General features: G+C 33.4%; 2 protein-coding genes across 5 annotated transcripts in view; one reads left to right on the forward strand and one right to left on the reverse strand.

Annotated features, from left to right (window-relative positions):
* Positions 1–26,166, forward strand: part of LOC114331072 (putative inorganic phosphate cotransporter) — a 387,747-nt gene that overhangs the window by 225,821 nt on the left and 135,760 nt on the right. The window lies entirely within an intron of this gene.
* Positions 5,020–5,977, reverse strand: LOC126892438 (uncharacterized). The gene is made up of 2 exons (XM_050661971.1): positions 5,386–5,977; positions 5,020–5,326 (listed from the first exon to the last, which is right to left on the reverse strand). Exons 1-2 carry the CDS (start codon positions 5,654–5,656, stop codon positions 5,154–5,156), a joined length of 444 nt encoding a protein of 147 aa, XP_050517928.1. The 5' UTR covers positions 5,657–5,977; the 3' UTR covers positions 5,020–5,153.

Genomic DNA, 26,166 nt, shown 5'->3' on the forward strand with positions numbered 1-26,166 from the left:
CAAATACGAAGACAATGGAGAATGCAAAGTACCCAGACGATACTTATTATTATATCTACTACTGGAGTCATTCCGAAGAACCTCATTGAAAACATAAAAAAGCTGGTTCTAAATTAACACCTTTATAAGACCATTCAGAAAGCTGTACTACTCGCAACGGCCAGATGTGTACGAAAATTTCTGGGAGATACTCCAGCATACCAAGTCACCTAGGGCTCGATAACATGGAAAGAGTCCCACCAGAGCTCAATCCTTTTGATACCGTAAGTTATCTGGGAGGAGTCAATTTTCCCCTTAGAGGGAGTGTGAGCCGTATGGCTAAATCTGGATAAAGTACTTTTCCAACTAACTTTTCCCTGTTTGCTTTCTTCACAAATAATGTTCTTCACACATAAACAAAAAAATTCAAATGCCGCGCGGAAAATATTTTTAATAAGCTTTATAAATACAATTAGGTATAAAATGAAAAAAAAAATTATATAAATAGTTACTTTATTATTTAGTAATATTCTCATAAAACTGGCAATTCTTCAAGGATCTGTTAATAGGCAGGTAGCCTGAAACAAACTTTGATCATGTTTCACTGTGTTGGTTGGCTTTTTTTTAAACAATCATATAAAGAAAAAAATTATTTTTAAAAATTTTGCGTGACATAAAAATTTTTCGTTGCAACACGAAACTGAAAATGGTTATTTATTTTTGATTTACATGTTTACTCTGATTGGAGTACGAAGGGAACCATTCTCGTTGGAACTTTACCGCGCTGAGCAAATGGGACGTGAATTGTAAATTGTAGAATTCCCTCATCTTCCTTAGTCTCAGCACCCGTATGGCTTGCAAATTGTGGAAACCTCGGAGGTGTAACCAGAGAAGGTTTCCATTGTTTTCGATCTGGTGGGATGTAGAGTAATATCTTTGGTATTATTTTATGTGCTATTAGATCGAAAACTTAGTCTTTTGTCAGAGAGAGCAGCATATGTGCCTCCTGATGAGAGACTAACAAGTTTCGAAACCGGTAGAGGTGATTGTTGCACTCTCTGATTGAACTAGAATATGATGCGGCTGTAGTTTCGTGTTGCAACGAGTTTGAAAATAGTTATTCATTTTTGATAAAGGAGTATCATTTATATAATTTTCTACTTTGATTTCATCCTCCAGATAATCAAAATCCTTTTCGATGTCTAATCTGCTTCGATTTGATTCATCAACTTTTATGAAATCCGGGACAGCTAAGTTTAGAATATATTCGAAACATAGAAAATGCTTATTTTTTAGTCAAAACCGTTAACTAAAGTTTCCAGAGAACATATCATTATAAAGTTACCAGCAGCATTATCAGTTGTCACACCTTGAATGAAGTCCAGCACATCATAAGATTTTAGCATCTCAAAGAGAATATGTAGGTATTGCTTCTCTTAGCAAGCACAAAATCTAAAACACTTGACTGAATTTAATAAAAAGGTCCCCGGGGAATTACCGCACCGGCTAATCAAGAAATTTCAAGATCTTAAAATTTCTTAAGGCCATCGGTACACAATTCGCAAATATTTTACGGCTATCCCTACTTTTTCTGTCTTTACACGGCAAATTACGTGTAGTAAAATTTACACTGGTATGGATATATAAACATTAATAGAATGTCATTCTACTTGAAAATGTCATCATTAACTTAAAGAGATGGCTTTTGAATGTTCTTGGATAACTCTTATTTCTATAATTGCAAATTATTAAGTCAGTTAATAAATGTGATAATTTTTTCACTAACTATGTATTCAGTGATTGTAATAATTTATATGTAGAACAAAAACTAATACTCAATCGAGAAAAGAGGAAAAGTACTAAAGTGATTTTTTAATAATATATTGTTACTATGGAACGTTACAATTTTGAACATATTTAACAACAAAATACTTGGATCCTGATGTGTTCTCTGTTTGGATCTTCCACAAATAATACACAATAAATAACTTTTTATTAAGTTCACGTCTTAAATCAATTATTTATCAAATACACTATATTATATCAATATTAATTAATCAACAATTCAAAATATTCCCGATGCCATGTCAAATACTTAAAATTGTCACTGATTGTCACTGTCTGACTGACAATATGCTGACAATATTCTATTCGACTGAGTGCGTTGTAAGACACAGATAGATTTTTAAAATATTACCACGGACATTGTGTTAATTTTTTTCGAATCCTGAAAAAACCAATAAATAATTTTGAAAAATTTAAACGCACAATTATAGACTAAATTATTACCGAGGGCAAAAAGTCCCTTAGAATAAATAAAAAGTTTATTTTGTATGAGATATTTGAAATTAAAAATCACACTAAATTTTCACTAGCTTAGTTTTTCACCCCTGTAACTTATTAAAATAAAAATTATAGAAGTTCTCAGGGACTTTCGGCTCTCGCTAATAACGTAATCTTTCATTATGCGTTTAAATTTTTCAAAAATACTTATTAGTTTTCTCAGGATTCGAAAAAAATTAATCCCCATTTGAATAGCATTGCAGCCGAAAATATGTACCCATCCCCTTAAGTCAAGACAAGATATAGGATGTCAAGAAAACGTCAAGATTTTTTAAAATTTCTTGATTTTTTCTTAAGACAAGACAAGAAGTTGTTATTAAGACGATAATTATTGTCTTGTCGACCAGTCGACCCCTAGCTGAAAATAAACAGACGACTAAAAACTATGTGTCATCGCATAGATGAATATAAATAGAAAACTATCTAGCCGCTAGTTCCACTACATGCAAATTTCCTTATATTTTAGGCGCTTCAGCATTGTTGGGGTCTACTACACCCCACCTGTTGGATGCCGGGTTAATATAGATTGTAAAGTTTGATTTAAATATTACTAGCACTGAAGTTAGGCGCCGTCATGTCAGAGTCTAACTTCAGTGCTAATAATATTTAAATCAAACTTTACAATTTATATTAACCCGGCATCCAACAGGTGGGGCGTCTGCGATTTTTTTACATTAAGTGTATTAGTGTATTTTACACTTTACTTAAATTTACAGCTGCTTGCATATCATTAATTTGTTAGAGCAGTGTAAATTACACTCAACGAATAAATAATAAAAGATAATAACTTTTTTAAATATTTGTTTCAGGTGAGCGATTTCTAATTAATTACAGAGATGTATCTAGTATTTTGGTAAGTAACACAAATATTTGCCAAAACTCTTTATAAACTGAATAAACCAAACATACACAAAACATAAATCACAACAACTGCACTGGTGCTTTTTATTATTTTAACACGTTAAGCCCCGGACCATCATGACATAATTTTTCTGTCAGACCGGAACATTTTTTTAATAATTTTGAAATAAGAATGTGTATAACTATTTATTTCTATTCTAAAATAAAAACAAAATACATTTTTTAAGTAAAAAAACAGCATGTACCAACAGGGTACACACGGTCTATTTATAATTATTTTTGTAATTTGTTTTAATGTGGACCATGTGTGCCATATTGGCTCACACCAGGAAGATAATCAAATACCTTCTCCCTAAGATATTTTAAGTTTAAAAATACAAAAACAATTTATTTTTTCAAAGAACATGTATGAATATTCACAAAACACATAACACACATATATGCGGTATTAACGGCACATGCCGGACAAAAAGTGTATACCCTTTTGGCATTCTTCATCGCTGATGCTCTTCCTTCACGGTTCGAAAAGTTCTTGTAACATGCTGAACACCTTCCCCTTTTCTCTTTCTCGTCCAACGTATGCAGAGTTGTTAAAGAGTTTTCAGAAGTTGTTAAAGAGTTTTCAGAAGTTGTTTGAGGCATTAAAAGACTTTGAACAATCTGTTCACGGAACTCAGTAATTGAGAGATGTTTGCCAGTAACAGATTTGTAGAGAACTAAAGAGTTCACAAGTGCGGTATTTGTTAGTAATTCCACAGCCAATTTACGATACCACTTCATACTTCGTCGAACAGGGGAATTATATGCAGCCTTTTGATCCGACACATCGATAAAAGATTTTGCAGAATTATAGTCAACAATGGTCGATGGTTTGGGAACAGGTCCACGTTTTGTTTGAACATCTATCATCAAAGGAATATCCTTGGTCGTTAAAAACAAAACGTCCCGTTTATCTTTCCATTTTCCGATAACAACTTTTGTATTACTCTGTAGATACTTCATGTCACCTCTTTTTAATTTTGCATTGACTACCGCTTTGGGATTATGTTTCGTATTGAAACGTAATGTTCCGACTAAATGGGTTTTCCTATTATTTAAATCATGAGCCAAGTCAACACTCGTATAAAAATTACCAGTATATAAACTTCTGCCTGTATCTAGAAGCGGTTGCATAAGTTCCATCACCACTCTGGATGCTAACGACTTTTCAGATGGTTGCATCTCTTTTCCACCGTACACTTTAACGGCGTACGTATATCCATCTGCGACGCAAAGTTTAAACAATTTGACTCCATATTTGTGTCTTTTTCCAGGAATGTATTGCAAAAAACTAAGTCTACCACGAAATGGCACCATAGTTTCGTCAATACATAACGATTCTCTAGGAGTACACATTTTCTGAAACTTTTCATTTAGTATTTGTACAAGAGGAGAAATTTTGTAGAGTCTGTTTCCAGGTGGGCAGCTCTCGTTATCTGAAATGTGAAAGAAGTGTAATAATATTTCAAATCGACTTCTACTTATTTCACACATTTTAGAAACTTCATTTTTGTAAAGTAAATTGTTACTCCAATAATTTCTGAGTTTCGGTTTTCTGTCTAACCCCATCCAAATAATGAGAGCCAAAAATCGAAGCAATTCTTTTCTGTCAATTGGTCTCCAGTTACTCATAAGCGAATGTTTCGTTATTGACTCATTTACAATACCAGCGATTATGGTTTGTTCGGCGTATTTATTAGTTTCAGTAACCAACAAATCTTGCACTTGACGGTCGATAAACAGTAGGTAGAAATCTATAGGTTTGTGGTCTGTAAGTTTTGCGAGTACTTCCTGATTTATTCCTGAAGTAAATGATAGTTCGAACTTATTGAGATCATCTGGATTTGGCACATCGCTCCATGTTATTTTATTTCTTGATACAACATCGTCAATAACAGCTTCCAGGCTAACGTTTGCAGATTCAGCTTTTTCTACAAAGCAAAAAAAAAGTAAACTACAAACAGAATTTGTGCATTCCTAAATAACTTACCTATCCTTCTTGTATCAGCCTCCTTTTGGATACAACTAGGACCTGCAGTTATTTTATTTCTTGATACATCGTCAATAACAGCTTCCAGGCTAACGTTTGCAGATTCAGCTTTTTCTACAAAGCAAAAAAAAAGTAAAGTACAAACCGAATTTGTGCATTCTTAAATAATTTACCTATCCTTCTTGTATCAGCCTCCTTTTGGTTAGAACTAGAACCTGCAGTAAATTCTTTGCAATTTTGTGTTTGTTTGCAAATTTTAGCTTTTTTTCTACGAGACTCATATTCACTACTGTATGAGTCTGAAGAACCATCAGTAACATTTTCATTGTACACTGGATCGGCATCAGAATCATAAAACGTACTTTCAGACATACTACTATCACTAAAGTCACTCTCCTCAGCAAGTCTGCGAAGTTCGTCTTCCGATAGTCCTTTACGGAACATTATCTTATTTTTTAGTTCCACTTTTTAACAAAAAACTGAAGAGAAAATAGTGTTAGCCTCGTTAGACGTTCGAACCGATACTGACTGAAGCATGTTAGAAATTATAACCTAACCTGTTTGTGAACACGTGGTTTAACGGACCAACCTCTGATTTTGTTTACCACAGACCGTTTACACACATTTATACATAAGAAAGCACGGCAAATGCGATCCTCGACGAGCCACGGCATTAGGAACACGACACTTCGCTGTGGCCTGATAGGTACACACGGTCCCAGATAAAACTAGAGTGTGTGCCAGTGTGGTACACATGGGGCTTAACGTGTTAATGATTTTTCAACGTTATAAATTACTGCAATAAAATTACTTTACTTCTGTTTTATAATCATCAGTATTTGTAGAAGGTTGCAGATATGCCCCAGGAATATTTATTCTATAATATATAATTACTTGATAATATTTTCAAGGGAATTAGCTTCGCAATAAATGAGGTGAAAGCACAATAAAGTGCTTTTCTTTGGTCAGTTTTCTCAGGTTGTTATTGTTACTTTATTATAACAATTACTTTTTGTCACTATGTAATTTTAAGGTCACACAGAGTTTTTCACTTTTAACAGATTTTTGTAGTTTTATACAAATAAGAAAATTACTTAATACTAAAAAACTCTAATATGAAGTAAAAACCACTTCTATGTAATAGGTATATTTACTAAAAATTTTAAAAATCCCAATGAATTGAATAAAATATGTCCAATTCAGAACGTTTTCGGACCTATCAGTCCATCATCAGTGAATCTAAAATAGAATAAGTAATCCCACTATTAAAATTGAAAAGATAGATGAGATTTTGAAAGTTAAAAAAATGTGGTTATGATTACTTACTCGAATACTGGCTAAATAGCCCCAGAACCAAACAATGGTTGTAAATATAATTCAATCTACATTATTTTAAAGTAAAATTGAAAAGGCTAAAACCAATGTTGAAAGATAAAACCTCCGGGAACATGGTGAAACCCTATCACGAAACTTAATCAACCATCTTAGGCCAACGTTGACTACCAAGTGTCAAAGGTTTGTAAGGAACTGTATGGAGTGACACTGACAGTAGAGAAGAAGGTAGTCAATTTTCAAAGGTTTAACAAAAGGTCATGATCCCAAAACAATGATATGGTAAAGATTTAATTATCTGAAAATGTCTATCATTTAAATCTATTGTTTATTATAAACAGACAATAAAATTGTGTTTTACAAAGTTTTTAAATTTTAAAATTATTTTAATTTAACTGTTGACTAAAAATCAAAGTGATCAAATTAATTAAAAAGCTGATTGGTAATAATGATAAACAAAAGATAAAACAGAGCAGTGCCGGATTAACCATTAGGCGGACTAGGCGGCCGCCTAGGGCCCGGGCACTTGATGGGGCCCACATCCCACACAAATGCATTAATTAATATTGAATTACATATTTAAGCAGTAATTTAAAAAAAAATTAAAATGTTAAAAAAATCAAATAGGGCTAACTAAGACAAAAAAAAAAGAGAATGGTTAATTTATTATTTATAATCAAACTCAGTTTTTTGCTTTGTCTTCTGCCAAATATCAGGAAAATACAACCGACTTCAAGACAAATTAAGCAGTTATCTTCAAAGACATTTTTATATTCCATGTTCCAATCATTCCCTCAATTTGGTAATCAATTTTGCAAGTAAATTTTGCTTAGAAGCTGGTAATTATTTTGGTTGGTACGTTTTTTTTTTCAATTTCTACCCACCGATCGGCCTTATAGTTCATTCATTCACGGTAAAATATTGCAAAACCTCTGGATTTTAAAGAACCGTCGGACTTGAAACAAGAGCTTGGATTGACATGAAATTTGATATAAGCATAGCTAACATGTAAAAAAAGTGATATTGTGCCAATGTGTGTTTTTGTTCAAAGGTTGAGTCCACCCCTTCTAGGGGTAACAAAATATACCGTCAAATTACGTCCGGAAGTGGATAAACTGACTAATTCTAAGCAACTTTTGTTCAATAGAGTTTTGCCATCAAGTCAATACATTTCGAGTTATTTGCAAGTGAATATCTTCATTTTTCGACAAAAAATAACACGTTTTTAGACGGTTTTTCGCAAATAACTCAAAAAGTAAGTATTTCATCGAAAAAATATTCTTAGCAAAAATATAGCTTTTAAAAAATTGAAAAAAATGGTGTATGTGTGCAGTCTGTAGACCCAGTAGAAGTAGAGTTGTAGCTAATGAAAAGTAGGTTCTTATTCGTCAAATTCCAAATCGAATATTTCAACATAAAATGTTCAAAAAATGAAGCACTTTTCATGGAAAACTCATCATAACTCGTTGAAATGTTTAAAAAAGCATTATTCTTGTTTTTTTAATCTCTAACATAAAAAGTTAGCAAGATACGGTCAGAATACACTTGATCTCATTTTTTGGGTAAAAAAAGTGGTGAAAATAACCCTCTAATTAGCATCTCAAACGAAATTAATCCTTACCGCTTCACAAGCTACTTTACTTATGTATTGTTTATATGATCTGTAAGTTTTATCGGTATAAAGTGCTTATTTATAAAAGGTGTGTAGTAGAAAGGGCTTGAATAAGTCACTAATCACGAGTGTATGCAATTTTTTTTATTTGGCTTAATGCATCGACAACTAATGGCCATTGGCATGGTACAGTGGATTTTTCAATCAGGTACCTAGTGTAATGGGTAGTGTGTGTATTAAGTAAATGTCTTGTTACTTGCAAAGTCGTCATTGTTTTTGCAAAGAGACGCTAATTGTATCCGAGCGTCTGCGGTCCCTCCGGTGAGTACCGATTCCACAAGGATAGAAACTATTTTCATTTATTAATTTTTTGTAAATTAAAAATTCTCTACTCTGGGTATGCAAATTTTGAACAGTCATATCTTAACCAATTTTTATCTTCCAAAAAATCAAAAATCTCAAATATTCAGAAAAACAAAACCTACATTTTTTTACTCTTTAAGATTTTTGGTACCACTAATAATTTTTAAGTTATTTTGAAAAAAAAAGGCATTTTTTTTCAAAATTTAAAAAAATTTCTTTTACTTTAAATCCCAATGTTTTGAAATATAAACACTGTGAACCGGTGAAACTTACAGGTCATATAAATAATATACTTATAAGTTTTTTCAAGATTTTCATAAATTTTCAAGATTTTTTGCAAAAAAAAAGGAATCAACATTATTTTAAGCTTTAGTTGCTTAATTTTAATACTTGAAATTTGTTTAAAAATACAAAAATAAAACTTTTTTAATACTTTAAAAAAGGTGTGATGATTTTCACCGAAAAGTGCTTCATTTTTTGGTTATTTACGTTGAAATATTTGATATGGAATTTGTGGAATAAGAATCTACTTTTCGTTAGCTCCAGTTCTGCTTATACTGTGTCTACATACTTCATAAATACACCATTTTTTTAAATTTTGTATACGCTATATTTTTTCTAAGAATATTTTTTCGATAAAATACTTAATTTTGGAGTTATTCTCGAAAAACAGTCGAAAAACGTGTTTTTTTTTTGTTGAAAAATGAACATATTCAATCTCAAATATCTCAAAAAGTATTGATTTAGTGAAAAAACTCGATAGAACAAAAGTTACTTAGAATGAATCAGTTTATCCATTTCCGCACTTATTTTGAATGTATGTTTTTTCACTCCCGAAGGGGTGGCACTCATACCCAGGGCAAAATCACATATCGACACAATTTTGGCATATTAGCTATGGACTATTAATGAGAAGTTGTTGCGAAATGTAAAAAAAACGAAAAATGATCTTTTATACATTGTCGTAATTTATTTTTGGAGTAACTACTTCCCAAAACAACATAAATATCTATAAATTTGTTTTAAGTAAATGGTCGCTATAAAGGGGCCTACTTCTTATGGCCGCCTAGGGCCCCATGATGCCTTAAACCGTCACTGAAACAGAGGATGGTAAGGGAGAAGAAAGAATAAATTTGATTAGAATACTGTTGTTATACAGAGAACCAACCTAGGGAACTACCCCTTTTTAGTTTACTTAATACTACTACTACATGTCGGTTTATAACATTCTCAGCCATTTTCCGATTTCCAAACACCACTCTCTTCGTCCGGTTGTTCCGTAGGTCCGCTTCTAGGTTTTATCTTCTCAGCTCTTTGTCTGTTGCTTAGCTCCAACTTTTTCTTGGTCTATCTATTTTTCTCTTTCTTTCTGAATAGCTTTTTAGTATTTCCTTCGGTGTTCGCTGTTCATCCGTTCTTTGTATATGTCCGAACGAGATAAGTTGTTTTTTTGATAAATCATCCGTAATTGTTTATTGTTTATTTTATTCCCATTATTTCTCTAATGCGTTTGTTGAAAATCTTTTCTTTTCTAGATCTTCCTGCGGCTCTTCTCCAAAAATCCATTTCAGTTGCTCTCAGCCTTGCCAGTGTCCTTTGTTTCAGTGGCCATACCTCACAGCTGTATAAAGTGATACTTTTCACCATCATCTCATATTATGTCCTTTTTTATTTTCTTTGTTGATGAATTGCTGTTTAACATTGTGATGGGTTTTTACCTCATGTATTTCTTTCACTTATGGCTTTGTCTAATGTTCCATCTTGCGAAATATTGATGCCTAGGTATTTGTAGTAATAGCAGTAGTTTATCGTGGTTATGTTATCTAATATGATATATTTTTGTTCTTCCCCAGTGCACAAGTATTCGGTTTTCCTTTTATTCACTTCTAGACTCTATCATACTTTTCAATAAATTTTCGGGCCTTATAATTTAAATCGCCCAAATGTTTAAATCTCATGCAAAGTTGAGTGTACAGTGGAACCCCGATAAGTCGGCCCCGATAACCCGGACCGACTTTTATCAGACAAACATTTCATCTTCTTCTTCTTAAGGTGCCGAGACAGCTTGTCGATCGTTGGCTCTCATGTTGCCCAGCATATTAACAATCACTGTCTTATTTACAGCCGCACGAAATAGTTCAGTGCTAGTTTTCCCAAACCATTGGCGTAGGTTTTTAAGCCAAGGAGTTGTACGGCGGCCCACACTTCTTTCTCCCATTATTTTACCTTGCATGACAAGGTGAAGTATGTCATATTTTTCTGGGTGACCCATTATATGACCAAAGTATTCCAATTTGCGCCTTTTAACTGTGTTCACTACTTCGCAACTTTTATTCAAACGTTGCAAAAGCCTTTCGTTTGTGACTTTTTCTACCCAACTGATCTTCAGAATACGGCGATAGACCCACATCTCAAATGCTTCTAGGTTTTTTAAAAGCGATTCTGTCAGGGTCCATGCTTCAACCCCGTAAAGTAGTACTGGGAATATATAACATCGAACCATTCTTATGCGAAGTTCCAAATTTAGATCATGACTGCACAGGATTTTCTTAAATTTCATAAAACTTGTTTTTGCTTTGGCAATTCTTCTTTTTATTTCTGTACTAGGGTTCCAGTTTTCATTAATATGCACACATTTCATCAATTAAATACAATATATTTTGTAATATAATATTTGAGATATAATGGGTATTTGTGTAATTTGAACTATATATACGATAGTAAAAATGACTTATGGCACACGACGTTCATTGTCGTGTTATCGGAAACAACAGGCACCTGTGGTATCCTTTATTTATTTCAATCTGTCTTAGCATTGTTTAAAAAAACTAATGCCCGGTTGCACCAACAGATCTGAAGCTTAAGTCGAGAATATCGTAAGAATTAATATAATATAATTATATAATTATAATATATTACAATAAGAATACCATAATATAATAATAGATATAATTTATAATAAGGTAAGAATCTAAAATTATGGTGCAACGTAAGTGATACTCAAGGAGGCCCTATCTATAAGTAGAGCTTAGCTAAGCTGGAGCTTAAGATCGGTTGGTGCAACCAGGCATAAAAGACTATTAAAAAATTATTTTTTAAACAATGGTCTTAGTCTTGACTATTATTAAATAATATAACATCGTTGCGATTGAGACCATATTGTGTGTAGTACAGTCGTATTGTTCGCTTCCGTTCTGTAATCGTTCGTAAATTTATTCATATTTTATGTTTCCGTGTTTTTTTTGTCTACGTAATGGCAACAAAACGTAAAAATGTTGTAGTGACAATGGAAAAGAAACTAATTGATAAAGGCGTAATTGGTACGTAATTTACATGTGTACTGTGCATATATTATATTTCATGTTACTTCAATTATAACGGGGTTCATCTGTAAGTATACCGTATTTTATTAATTTTTACCATTTTCTCCGGCTAACCCGAATTTTCGATAACCCTTATCGGCCGCGGTCCCGATTAATCCGAGCTAACGAGTTTCCACTGTATATACTCACCATAGTATTGGTGAGGGGTACCTAATCTTATTGTTCTATATTTTTGTTTCCATCTTTTTAAACCACTTTCGAGGTATATTTTAAATAAAGTGGGGATAGGAAACATCCTCACTCCCATCTTCTTAAGGTCTGCCATTATCTGGTTTTCCCATTTGGTTTTGGGCCTTCCACATAGTGTGTCTGAAAATGGTCTCCATTTGGTTATTATATTGATAACTGCTTATGGATTCCTCCTTTCTATATATCTCAGTATTTATCCGAGTCTCTGTGCCTTGATAAATTTGACGATGCCTTCTCCTTTCAAAACTTCTTTTACTTCGTAGTTCATTAGTGTTCAAAATCCATCATTACCTAAGTATAGAGGGCCTGCTATTATCCAAAATATTTTTCTCTCCAGGATCCTCAATCGTTCTTCATAATAATTAATGTGTCAAGCACATTACTTCAGCACCATATCTGATTACTGATCTAATTGCTGTTTTGTAAACTTTCAGTTTGGTATTCTGCGCAAGCTTCTTATGTTGGAGGAATTTGTTGTATTTCCAGTAGATTCTGTTTAATGCCAGGATTGTTTCATTGATAAGTACGCTTCTGTCATTCCATTAACTGAGACTTCAAGATAAACTGCTCGCCAAAAGTTAGGGATATAGAAAATTCTGCTGAATTTTTATAGTAGATTTTTTCGTGAACAGATTAACGGATTCCGCTATTTTTTTTTTATTATTTTAGACTTTTCTTTAGTATTTACACTGTTATGCAAGGGTTTACTCAAACTTTTTTTTTTTGTACTTATACCGGGTGGAAGAAAAGAAATGTTTTTCCTATGCTAAGTTTGAGACGCCCTCTAGGGAGGACGAGGTTCAAATGGGAGTATATATCGAAATCGTATTGTAGTCTTATGTTTTGTGAACATTTTGTTTTTTGAATGTCCCTGATACCTTTAGAAATAAAAAAAAATAGACCGTTTTGTAATTTAACATGTGTTTTAACCGAAACAAAAGTTTGAGACACCTTGTAGGGAGAAAAAGGCACAAAGGTGAGAATACCTAGATATTTTGTTGTAGTCTCATATTTTGTGATTATTTTATTTTTTTAATTTCTCTGATATCTTTAATAACAAAGAAACTAGACGATATTACTCTTTAATATGTGTTTTAACTGACGACATGCGTCACATCACACATGTGAAACATAGAAAAACATATTAAAGAGTAATACCGTCTAGTTTCTTTGTTATTAAAGATATGAGAGAAATTAAAAAAATTAAATATTCAAAAAATATGAGACTACAACATATTATCGTGGTATACTCACCTTTGTGCCTTGTTCTCCCTACAAGGTGTCTCAAACTTTTGTTTCGGTTAAAACACATGTTAAATTACAAAACCGTGTATCTTTTTTTATTTCTAAAGATATTGGGGACATTCAAAAAACAAAATGTTCACAAAACATAAGACTACAATACGATTTCGATATATACTCCCATTTGAACCTCGTCCTCCCTAGAGGGCGTCTCAAACTTAGCATAAGAAAAACATTTCTTTTCTTCCACCCGGTATAAGTACAAAAAAAAGTTTGAGTAAACCCTTGCATAACAGTGTAAATACTAAAGAAAAGTCTAAAATAATAAAAAAAAAATAGCGGAATCCGTTAATCTGATCACGAAAAAATCTACTATAAAAATTCAGCAGAATTTTCTATATCCCTAACTTTTGAGGAGCAGTTTATCTTGAAGTCTCAGTTAATGGAATGACAGAAGCGTACTTATCAATGAAACAATCCTGGCATTAAACAGAATCTACTGGAAATACAACAAATTCCTCCAAGATAAGAAGTGTTGTTCTGAAGCTATTTTCTTGTGGCATTTTTACAATTTTAACTATATTGTGGCTTATTTCCCATTCAAGATAAGAAGCTTGCGCAGAATACCAAACTGAAAGTTTACAAAACAGCAATTAGATCAGTAATCAGATATGGTGCTGAAGTAATGTGCTTGACACATAAAGATGAAGAACGATTGAGGATCCTGGAGAGAAAAATATTTTGGATAATAGCAGGCCCTCTATACTTAGGTAATGATGGATTTTGAACACTAATGAACTACGAAGTAAAAAAAGTTTTGAAAGGAGAAGGCATCGTCAAATTTATCAAGGCACAGAGACTCGGATAAATACTGAGATATATAGAAAGGAGGAATCCATAAGCAGTTATCAATATAATAACCAAATGGAGACCATTATCAGACACACTATGTGGAAGGCCCAAAACCAAATGGGAAAACCAGATAATGGCAGACCTTAAGAAGTTGGGAGTGAGGATGTTGCCTATCCTCACTTTATTTAAAATATACCTCGAAAGTGGTTTAAAAAGATGGAAACAAAAATATAGAACAATAAGGTTAGGTACCCCTCACCAATACTATGGTGAGTATATACAGTCGAAACTCGTTAGCTCGGATTAATCGGGACCGCGGCCGATAAGGGTTATCGAAAATTCGGGTTAGCCGGAGAAAATGGTAAAAATTAATAAAATACGGTATACTTACAGATGAACCCCGTTATAATTGAAATAACATGAAATATAATATATGCACAGTACACATCTAAATTACGTATCAATTACGCCTTTATCAATTAGTATCAACTACAACATAATATTGGGGTATACTCACCTTTGTGCCTTGTTCTCCCTACAAGTTGTCTCAAACTTTTGTTTCGGTTAAAACACATGTTAAATTGCAAAACCGTCTCTTTTTTTGTTTATAAAGATATCAGGGACATTCAAAAAACAAAATGTTCACAAAACATAAGACTACAATATTATTCTGATGTATACTGACATTTGTACCTCGTTCTCCCTACAGAAGTACAAAAAATAAGTTTGAGTAAACTTTTGCACAACTGTGTAAATATTGAAGAAAAAGCTAAAATAAAAAAAATAGCGGAATCCGTCTGTTCGCGAAAAAATCAACTATGAAAATCAGCATAATTGTCTATATCCCTAATTTTTGACGAGCAGTTTATTTAAAGTGTTGTACCTTTTCAAACTCATACTTGCCAATATTTAACCTTGTCACATTAACTGTAAGGGAAATCTTTTATGACGAATTACAAGTAGTAGATCAAGGTAGAGGGAAGATGATAATACTGGGGGATTTTAACGCTCGAATAAGTAACCAAGTAATACCCGGAATTAAAAAAAAACACAATGAAAATGTTAAAAACGAAAATGTAGAACTGATGATAAACTTCTGCACAAATAACGAACTTAGAATAAACAACACATTTTTAGACCAACACAAATAAACATTCAATAACACCCGTGGACAAAGATCTATGATAGATTATGTTGTAACCAACAGAGATATACATCCATCAAAAATAATCGACGTAAGCTCAACTCAGCAGATGTAGGTAGCGACCATAGCCTAGTATTATGTAAAATAGAAATCATTATGAAATATTTCACACCTAAGAGGGCAGCACCAACACAAACAAAAATCAAAGTCGAAAGACTACATACGGAATCCACGGAATACTTATACAGGAAAAGAATATCAGAGAAGATTGCTGAGAATGGAATATTAGAAAACGATATCATCGATGAAAGCTGGCAAAAACTCAAAGATAACATAATCGACGCTACAACAGAATCACTTGGAGAGAGAAAAGTAAAGAATACTCACATATTAAAGAAGAAAACCCCGTGGTTTAGAGAGGAAGTTAAGATAAAATGCGAAGAAAAGAAGAAAAACTTTTTACAATACAGAACAAAAAAACACAACAGGCAAACAACCACTACAAACGAATCAGAAACGAAACGAATACTTTAGTGAGGCAAATAAAAAGGGAGAATGATCAGAGGGCAAAGAAAGGAGTTGAACGAATTGACAAAAGCGAAACACATTCAGAAGGAAACATGGGCAGACTACTTCCGATCTATATTTGCTAAAGGCGACGATAATGATCCAACAACACCTGAAGTTACGACAAACGAAGAAATAAACATCGAGGAGGGAGAGCTAAAGGAAGCATTAAGAAAATTAAAAAATAGAAAATCTCCAGGAGAGCACAGAATATTGAACTAACTCCTAAAGTACGGAGGACAAGATCGAACTAAACAACTATTAAAACTAATACAAAAAATAAAAGAACAAAACAGAATACCACAAGAAAGGAGATCAAGCATCCTAATACCTCTCTTCAAAAAAGGAGACAAATCAGACCCGGAGAATTACAGAGGGATTAACTTTTTTAATTACAACATTAAAATTTACAACAAAAGTGATAACAAACAAATTGAATGAAATTAAAACATTAGCAGAAGAACAACAAGGTTTAAGGTCGGGAAGGTCATGCACCGACGCTATATTTATAATGAGGCAAGTTCAAGAGAAATCGTTGGAATACAACAAACCGGCTTATTTATGTTTCATAGACCTTAAGAAAGCATTTGACAGGGTCACATTAAAGGACGTTATCCACTTATTATACTCGAGAGAGGTACCTCTGGGAATAATTAAAACGATAGAAAACATCTACCAGAACAACACAATAAAAGTAAAAGTGGAAGATGAACTAACTGACCCAATTGAAGCCGGAAATGGGATAAGACAGGGGGATTCCTTGAGTCCTTTATTGTTCAACCTGATCATGGACGAAATAATAAAAAACGTAAGAACTAAAAAAGGATACCAAATGGGAGAAAAACAACTTAAAATAATCTGCTATTCGGACAATGCAATACTAGTCTCTCAAAGTGAAGATGATTTACAACGTATGCTGCACCAATTCAACATAATGGCCTGGAAATTTAACATGTTAATTTCCTCAAAAAAGACAAAATGCATGGTTATAACAGCAGATCCAATAAGATGTAAATTGGAGCTGGAAGGTCAGATAATAGAACAAGTGATGGAGTTTAAATACCCAGGCATCACACTATCTAGCTACGGAAGGCTCGAAACAGAAGTGGAAGATCAAGTGAATAGAGCAAACAGAACCGCAGGTTGCCTGATCACACAATGTTGCCTGATGACACCATATGGAGAAATAAAAATATCGGAAAAGAAATGAAAGGCAGAATTTACAAAACAGTCATCAGACCAATAATGTGGCAGAAACACGACCCGACACAGAGAGGACAAAACGATTGCTCGAAACATCGGAGATGAAAACCCTTCGAAAAATCGATGGCAAGACTCTATGGGACAGAGCTAGAAGTACAGATATACGAAGGAGATGCAAGGTGGATAACATTAATAACTGGGTAGGAAACAGAAGAATAGAATGGAATGACCACATAAGCCGAATGACAGCAAATAGGGTAGTCAGGACCGCGAGAGACGGTTCCCCAATAGGAAGACGATCAGTGGGAAAACCACGAAAACAATGGAACAACTTACTAGGGGCACATTGAAAAAAAAAACAGACAGAGTCATGTCTATATAAAAAGAAGAAGAAGAAGACATGCACTGTATAATTTCTTGAGCATATTAGGTATTTTGTTTTATTTTTATTTATTGCCAAACCTCTCTTGGGTGCTTCCTTGCACAACTTCGCAAATTCTTCCTTTAACACGTTGACGGACAGGGCCTCAAATATATAAGCAAGTGTTGTGACACTATATGTACAGCTCTTTCCAAAAAAAAACTGATATGATACGACTCTTAAAGCGTATTTTGTAGAAAATTGAGCAGTGTACTTTCTTTTTCTTCTTCTTTTTGTTTTTGGTCTCGCTGCAAGGCAATTACCATCACGATTAATAGGCGATCTTGATGTAGTCTGGCTCTAAGCCATATCAAAATCGCTGACTATGTTCTTGTAAAAAGCTTTTGATGAGGTATGATATAATGAATATGAGTTTAATTATATTTAATTTATTATATTTTGAAGGATAAATGCTTATTATTTACATACTGTCACTGTCACTGCCAAATCTTAAAATATGTCAGATAACTTCAACCTCAAAAATGGCTGTTTGTTTGTTTATTTTATTATTTGTCTGTCATAATAAATATAATAATAAGTCGACGTCATTGTCTTTGCAAACAGACGCTAATTGTTTCCGACCGCAGACGTTCGGAAACAATTAGCGTCTCTTTGCAAAGACAATGACGTCGACTTTGCAAAGTAACAAGACACTTACTCAACACACACACTACACATTACTCCCCTGACTTAGTGATAAGTTATACAATTACGTGGCTAAAGGTTCTAGTTCTAAACCAAAGCCAGAATCAGAGAAAAAAAAATATAATATAATGTCAGACCAATCATACACTGCTCAAAATGACCAAATCTTGCTAAGGGTCGTATCAGTTTTTTTAGGAACCAGCTGATTCTTCTTAAGAACCAGCTGATTACTTTGCAAAATAGAATAGGGAAAAATGCAACGTCTATATATAGACGTTGTGACACATTACATCAATGGAAATTAGACGTCTATAGACGTTCTGTCCGTCAACGTGTTAAACTGTTTAGGTTTCTGTTAATCATGCTGTCATCAGCGTACGCCACGTCGATGTTATAATAATTGTACCTTTTATTTTTACCTGTTATTTTGGTAGCTCTTATTGTTCCTTTTATGGCAACATAAATAGTGACGTTAATAGAAAGTTGCCCTGTCGTACTCCAGTGGCTATTTGTATATTTTTGGAGATACCCCATCTATTATTATTGGTGCTATCGATTTTTGTTAAACCTTTTTGGCATACGTTAGTACTTCTCATCTTCATAGAACAGATCTACGAACTTTTTGTTAAAAATCAATACACTTTGTAAAAGAAAATGTCCTTTTATGTATAAATGGTACATAAACAATACATAATATTCTGTTTGGAATGTGCTCGCTAATTACTGATATACATGTAATTTTTCAGCATCAAGGTGCTTTAAAAATAGTTCGAATGTATTTCATGTCACACCTTGACAACTTATTTGCGGTCGCGAGTATATCTGATGAAAATTTGCAATTCATATCAAAAGGATAAATAATTAAAGTAAGCCAACCATTACATTTTTTTATTTGAAGTTTATGCAGATAGATATAGTAAAATACTTTCTACTAGGAATTTTAAACATTCAATTTCGTAATTTCTTTGCCATTGTAAAGTTCTTTACAAAATACAGTGTGTCAACGGATGGGGTGCCCAAAAGGAAAAAATTTTTTATTTTCAATTTTAGCGAAAAATGTCATTCTTGATAAAAAGTTTTGCTTGTTCTAAAACCCCATAAAATGAACTAAAATTCAAGTTTTTCAAATCTAAGCCAATTTTATGTAAATCCCTATAAATTTTGCACTAAGTTCGAAATTGTAACAATAATAACTTGGGAGAACAACCCTTTCGCTTCTCTTGATTATGAAGCCAGACTTTGTCGTTCTCCTTGAATCATCAAATTAGTTATTAATTAAATAATTATTAATCCAATAATTTTAATATTGAAACTTATTACAAGATAAATTCTTTATTGAACGCTTAATATTGTCGAAAAAATTGACAATTCGCAAATTATTTATCGGAGTTGACAGTTACTAAGCTACATTGTGGTTTGGCAACACTAGATTATTGTTACGATTTCGAACTTAGTGCAAAAATTTATAGGGATTTACATAAAGTTGGCTACAAAATTAAGCAGAATTTAAAAAACTTGAATTTTATTTCGTTTTATGGGGTTTTAGAACAAGCAAAACTTTTTATAAAAGTTTTTCCTCTTGGGCACCCCAACCGTGGACACACTGTATATATTATAGTGGTTCATTTTACAAAAGGAAGACTAAATGGAAAGATAGATAGAAATTTAAAAAAAGACAACAAATATACGTTGTTTACTCTATATAGAATGCCCACCTTATGGGCCTGGCTCCCGCGTACCAAAAAAAGTTGATTAATACCAAGCTGAAAATTTGTTATTAGCTTAACAATGTCTAGTCGGACAAACTTTGATGAAGGAGAACACTGGAACAGGGGAAGTTTTAATTGTGGAACAGGTTACAGGTTTCGAACGTTAGACTACGAAAACGTTCCATGTAATTTGTCGGACAAAACTTCCAATTTATTTATTACCCTTTCAATAAACTCTCATGCAAAAATTAGACTGCTATTTATTACCAACATAATTCCTGTCATTTGAAATATTCTACGTGTCGGACTTATTAAAACACCCAATATATTTGTCGGACAAACACTTTTTCATATATTATATAAAGTTTGCTATTGAATAAACTTGCAAACAACCTGCTAGTTTTCACAATCCTAAACTTGTCAGGATGACACGTTCCCCAATTAAAACTTTCCCTTTCCAGTGTTCCCATACATCAAAGTTTGTCCGACTAGAAACCGTTAAGCCGTTAACAAATTTTCAGCTAGCTATTAATCAACTTTTTTTGGTACGCGGGATCCAGGCCTATTAGTAAATTACATACGTGATATAATGATAAAGCTGTTATTGAAATTGTAACTTAAATAAATTTACTTACCTATATAACATGAAACATGTTGACCCAATAAATAAATGAAAAACATTTATGGCTAAAATTGTTTCATGACCAACGCCGTTGACATTAGGGCCAGTGACAGTGGCTTACGTGTTACTTTCATTGATTAACAAAAAATGCCATAAAAAAGTTGATTTATTTTTACTGCTACATACATGTTTTTTTTTATTTTTATATAGCACGCAATGACTTCTAAAACTAAGATGCTAAAAATACATAGTTCCAAATTTTAAGACACAATTACCAGAGAACGGTAGTTCTCACCAGTGGCGCACAATAACAATACATGCGACACTATAATACACGAAATTTTCGATTTTCTAAATTTGACTGAAAAAAAATATGGGACAAATCCCATCTTAAAGTTTAGGAAAAGACTCGCCCATACATATGTCAAACTCTTTATTTTGGTCCAAGTGTGTGGAGTTACGGCCTTTCCCATTTAGGGTCTGTTTTTCGTTCTCGTCCCCAAAACTCCAAAAATTTTTAAAAATTTAAGTCCTGCCTTTACGGATTATCATAGCACTGATCATTACCTTTCCAACAAATGTCTAATTTTGAAAATCCGTTATACCATTCAAAAGTTACCGAGCTCAGAAATATGACTTAATTTTTATTTAAAAAGGGAAAAATGATTGAGCTCGGTAACTTTTGTATGTATGTATGTGTGTGGAAAAGTTACACCGATCTGAATTTTTTTTCTGTGTTTCAAGAAGGGGTCAGGACCGATTTAAAACCGGTGTAGTTTGTGAATTTTGACCACACATAAGCCAGCTATAGGGCTAGGTAGATACAATTGGCATATTTTTTGGGCGTATATATCTTAGGTTCAAGGAGAGACAGGAAAACCGAAGATACACCAAATCAATAGCGTTGAGTTAAGATTTCAAATGGTGCCTAAGCGGTCAAAATCATAGTTACAGACGGCCCAGTGTAGCCGAAAAACTGAAAAATTAAAGTTTGAAAATTTTGGTTTTTCGACGACTACTTAAAATTTCAACCTAAGAATTGCGCTAATAACTGAGCGTTTGTAGGAGGACTCTAGATGCATCTAACGGTGTGTATCTCATAGCTGGGAAAATACAAATTTTTAAGTTATAGGCTTCATAAATATGATCAAATCTATTTCTTAAGGGAAAACCGGTTTTTCAAGCTCAATAATTCCTGTAATACCTTCAGTTATCATACTTGACCTTAAATGCATCAGATACTACTTATTAAAACGTTTCAAACTCATATTTAGTGATCAAATTCGGTTAAGCCGTTCAGAAGTTATCGAGCTTTAAAAGTATAATTCATTTAACCAATTTCGCCGAAATGGTTTATGTAGTTGTAGTGGTTACGACGCTAAGTTTGATCGGGCAATCCGAGTTCATTTGCCGGCCATAATTATTAGGATGGCTGGGATATAAACTCGGATTTTCTTATCACAAGTCTGGTGTCGTAACTACTAGATCATTTGGGAGAGAATGCGATAAAGACCACCATTTATAACGCTTAACGTGTAATCGAGAAACATTACATTCAACTTCATACATTCAATATATAAAAAAACTTTGAAAACTCCTGATACAAGAATAAAAAACCGCTAAACGCCGTAAAAATGAGTGGCGCATAAAATATTCCAGCTACAAAAGAGCATATATAAATATTACGTGGCGCGAAAATGTATTTTTATTTTGATGGAAAATAAAATTCTAGTTTTATTTTTGAAAGATTTTTTCCATAATATTTGCTAAATTTGAAGTAAAAGGCGCCACAAAAGAGCCTCAAAATACAAACTGCATCGAAGTTACTCTTTTTTTTATTTAGCTAATGCCTCGACAACTAATGGCCATTGGCATCGTAGGTACGGTGAATTTTTGCAGTTAGGTACCTAGTATCATGTGTAGTGTGTGTGTTGAGTAAGTATCTTGTTACTTTGCAAAGTCGACGTCATTGTCTTTGCAAAGAGACGCTAATTGTATCCGAACGTCAAAATTACTTACTTCAAATTTAGCAAATAATATGGAAAAAATCTTTTAAAATAAAACTAGAGTTTTACTTTTCATCAAAATGAAATTACATTTTCGCGCTACGTAATATTTATATCAGCTCTTTTGTAGCTAGAATATTTTATGCGCCACTCATTTTTACGGCGTTTAGTGGTTTTTTATTCTTGTTTTATTATACAATGTTCCTTGCAATCTGCAACATGGCTACTCTAATTTTCTGTTTACATAATTTCTTACTTTTTTAATTTTCAATATTTATGTAAGCTTTTAACTACTCAATTTCCACAATTTGCACAAATATCTTCATTATGTTTGCAGTTGTTCACTAAACAGCCCTGAGACGGAAAAAACTTGAAATGAACAAGAAATTTAAATAAATCGACCACTTCCTGTTTAATCGGTGAGACACCAGTGACTAAAAAGGGACTTCTAATTGAAAAATTGTCTTGTTAATTAAAAACAATACACTCGACCTTCTTTCCACGCTAGAGATCTCCTAGGAATCCTTCGTGACTAGTAACCGTGGGCAATTACGGCTAGTTAGATGAGTTTCGTACCTATAATTATTTTGTATGTTCAAAAATTATTATTTTATGCATCTTTTCTAACTATGGAATAAATACAGTAGGAAAAATGAAAGATTACCCATCCCACGAACGACCATAGCAATCACATATTATTGAGATTATTAATAATCTCTTTCTCTCATTTTGCTATTTTTGGAGAAAGACAGCAAATACAAAATATGTGATTGATATGAGCGTTCATGGGTAATCTTTCATTTTTCCGACTGTATGTGATGGGGTTATGTTATGTTGTAGGCAACACTTTTAAGGGGTTATGTTGTAGGCAACTATTTTAGAAACCATTCATTATCTACAGTTGGGTCCCTGAATCTTTACCCGTGCGTTTATCATTTAAAGCATACGAAATAAGTCGATGATAAGTCGGAAATTGAAATTTACTAAACGCAAGAGCAAGTGACAGCAAGTGACTTGCTGTTGCGTTTAGTAAATTTCAATTTCCGACTTATCATCGACTTATTTCGTATGCTTTAAATTATGACGTACGGGTAAAGATTCAGGGACTCAACTGTATACAGTGATGAGCGCGCTAATAATTAACCGGAAAAAATGGCGCAAAAGATGGAAAACATAATACATTGCGACACAAAAAAAGAGATGAACCTAGTGGAGGTGTAAATGATCTTTATAAACGTATAAATTAACATTGCATTACATAATTTCCCACCTTTAAACGTCTTTGACAGAAGTATTTTATAAAATTCTACTGTCACAGTGACAGTTGTCATACTCCTCTGATACCGGAATGGGACGTTTCGATGCCGCCGGTTCATCGCCGGCCGTTTCGATGCCGCCGGTTCATCGCCAGTCCATTTCATCGCCGTCATATCTCGCATTTCCTAGGATTCCTAATTAATACTAAAAATAACTAATAATTGTAACTGTCGAAAATTCGGAAATATATCAGATAGCGATTAATTGACTGGCGATGAATCGGCCGGCATCGGCATCGAACTGGCGGCATCGAAACGGCGGCGATGAAACGTCCTAGACCCTCTGATACGTCTAAATGTGGAAAATTATGTAATGTAATGTTTAATTTATACGTTTATAACGATCATTTCCATCTCCACTAGTTTCATCTCTTTTTGTTTCGCAATGTATTATGTTTTCCATCTTTTGCGCTATTTTGCCGGTTATTAGAACGCTCATCACTGTATAACTACTAAGTATACAGTGATGAGCGCGCTAATAACTGGCAAAATAGAGCAAAAGATGGAAAACATATTAAACTGTGAGATAAAAAGAAATAAAACTAGTAGAGATGTTAAATTTAGCGATAGTAACATATCAATTGAGATTATATTGATTTTTTCCCACCTTTAGACGCATCGCACGAGTTTGGAAACTAAAACTGTCACTATGACAGTGGCATTTTTAAACTCGACCGATACGTCTAAAGGTGGTAAACAATCAATATAATGTCAGTCTATTAGTTACTATCGCTAAATTTAACACCTCTTCTAGGTTGATTTCTTTTTATCTCACAACTTAAATATGTTTTACATCTTTTGCGATATTTTGCCGGTTATTAGTGCGCTCATCACTGTATACGGTATCCGCCAAAATAAACAGTACCGAAATTAAGAGGGCTGTGAAATTGCGCCCGCAAGTTACATTTTTATCATATTTGGTACACTTGTCATTAGTTGTCAATTTGACATTACGTTACGGTTAAAATCTTTGCCGTTATGGCTCTTTCCACTGAAGAAAAAAAATTTTATTAGAACATTATTTCCGCTTATACTGAGTTGGACGGACTAATGACCCATGTTTAAATGCTCCATAAATTTGCTCCGTGAACATTTCGGTAAAGTTGACACCATCTATCTATCGCCCGTCGGCAAATTCAAACAAAAATATAACTCCAGACCATCTTTTACCACCTTTAGTCCGGACAAATTAATATATGTATTTAATATATTTTTACCACCAAATATGAGATGTTTTAATCAAATATTGCTTCAAATATAATCTGCAGAATAATTTTGAATTCACGTTCCGCTAATGAACTTGCTTTTTTGTCCTTAAAAGTAGAAAAAAGTTTCAATTCTATTTCTTAATATTTCATCTAAATATAATCGTCTAACAATTTTAACTGTACTATTGCCCAAGTATACATTTTCAAGTGCTAAACTGATTGATTTACAATGAGTAACCCTGTTGTAAAAATACCGGCGTGTGCCTTAACAAAAGGGAGATCGGTTACTCGAATTTCATAACAATACAAATGTTATCTGTAGAGACCGACCGAATGTGATTTTTTTGGCCGAAGCCGAAGCCGATGCCGAAGTTCGGCCTGTAGGATACCTTCGGCCGAAGCCGAAGACGAAGCCGAAGGTGACTAAAAATATATTATAAGTCGATGGTCGATGTTTTGCCATTAATATTTAGGTAGTCAAAATACCAGTAATCTTGAGTTTTAACAAATACCATAAAATTATTATAGTTTCTCAGAATTTTACTACGTGAGTAATGTTCAAATAAAGATCTTTGAGACATCTTGGCCTATTGTTAAAATTTATATCCTACCTACTACCTGAAAGTTTTTAAAACGTTTTGGTTTATTAGGGTATAAAATAGGGTGTAAATATTAGTCAAAATATCAAAGGCTCGCCGAAGCATATTGTTTAGAGATTATTTATATAGTATAGTATACTGACAGAGCATTTTGTTATTCCACCTTCGGCGAAACCTTCGGCTTCGTTTTGGCCGAAGCCGAATGTTGGCCGAAGGTTTAAAAATTGGCCGAAGGTGGCCGAAGCCGATGCCGAAGCCGATTAATCGGTCGGTCTCTAGTTATCTGTTTGAATTTGCCGACGGGCGAAATATCTATGGACCCGACTTTAACAGAATAATTTCTCGTCGTACAGATTTCGAGTATCCACCTCATTCACTGAATTTAACATCACCTGATGCCTACATTAGGGGTATGACGAAGAATTCCATATTTCGCTCGGAAAATCCGGCAGAAACTGTTCGGTAACCACAGCAAAGAATAATAACTTATTTTCAACGTTTGTGGCAGAACCACTTTTCTTAAATATATGTTTAAATAGTA

Source organism: Diabrotica virgifera, chromosome 9 (genome assembly GCF_917563875.1).
Source record: "Diabrotica virgifera virgifera chromosome 9, PGI_DIABVI_V3a".
In the NCBI taxonomy this organism is placed as follows: Eukaryota; Metazoa; Arthropoda; class Insecta; order Coleoptera; family Chrysomelidae; genus Diabrotica; species Diabrotica virgifera.

Bases quoted from the DNA above. Each gene is read 5' to 3' on its own strand.
- LOC126892438 (XM_050661971.1), bottom strand. From the start codon at position 5,656: ATGTTCCGTAAAGGACTATCGGAAGACGAACTTCGCAGACTTGCTGAG. The intron at 5,327-5,385 runs GTAAATTATTTA...TTTGCTTTGTAG, and splicing joins GGCTGATACAAGAAGGATAG to AAAAAGCTGAATCTGCAAAC.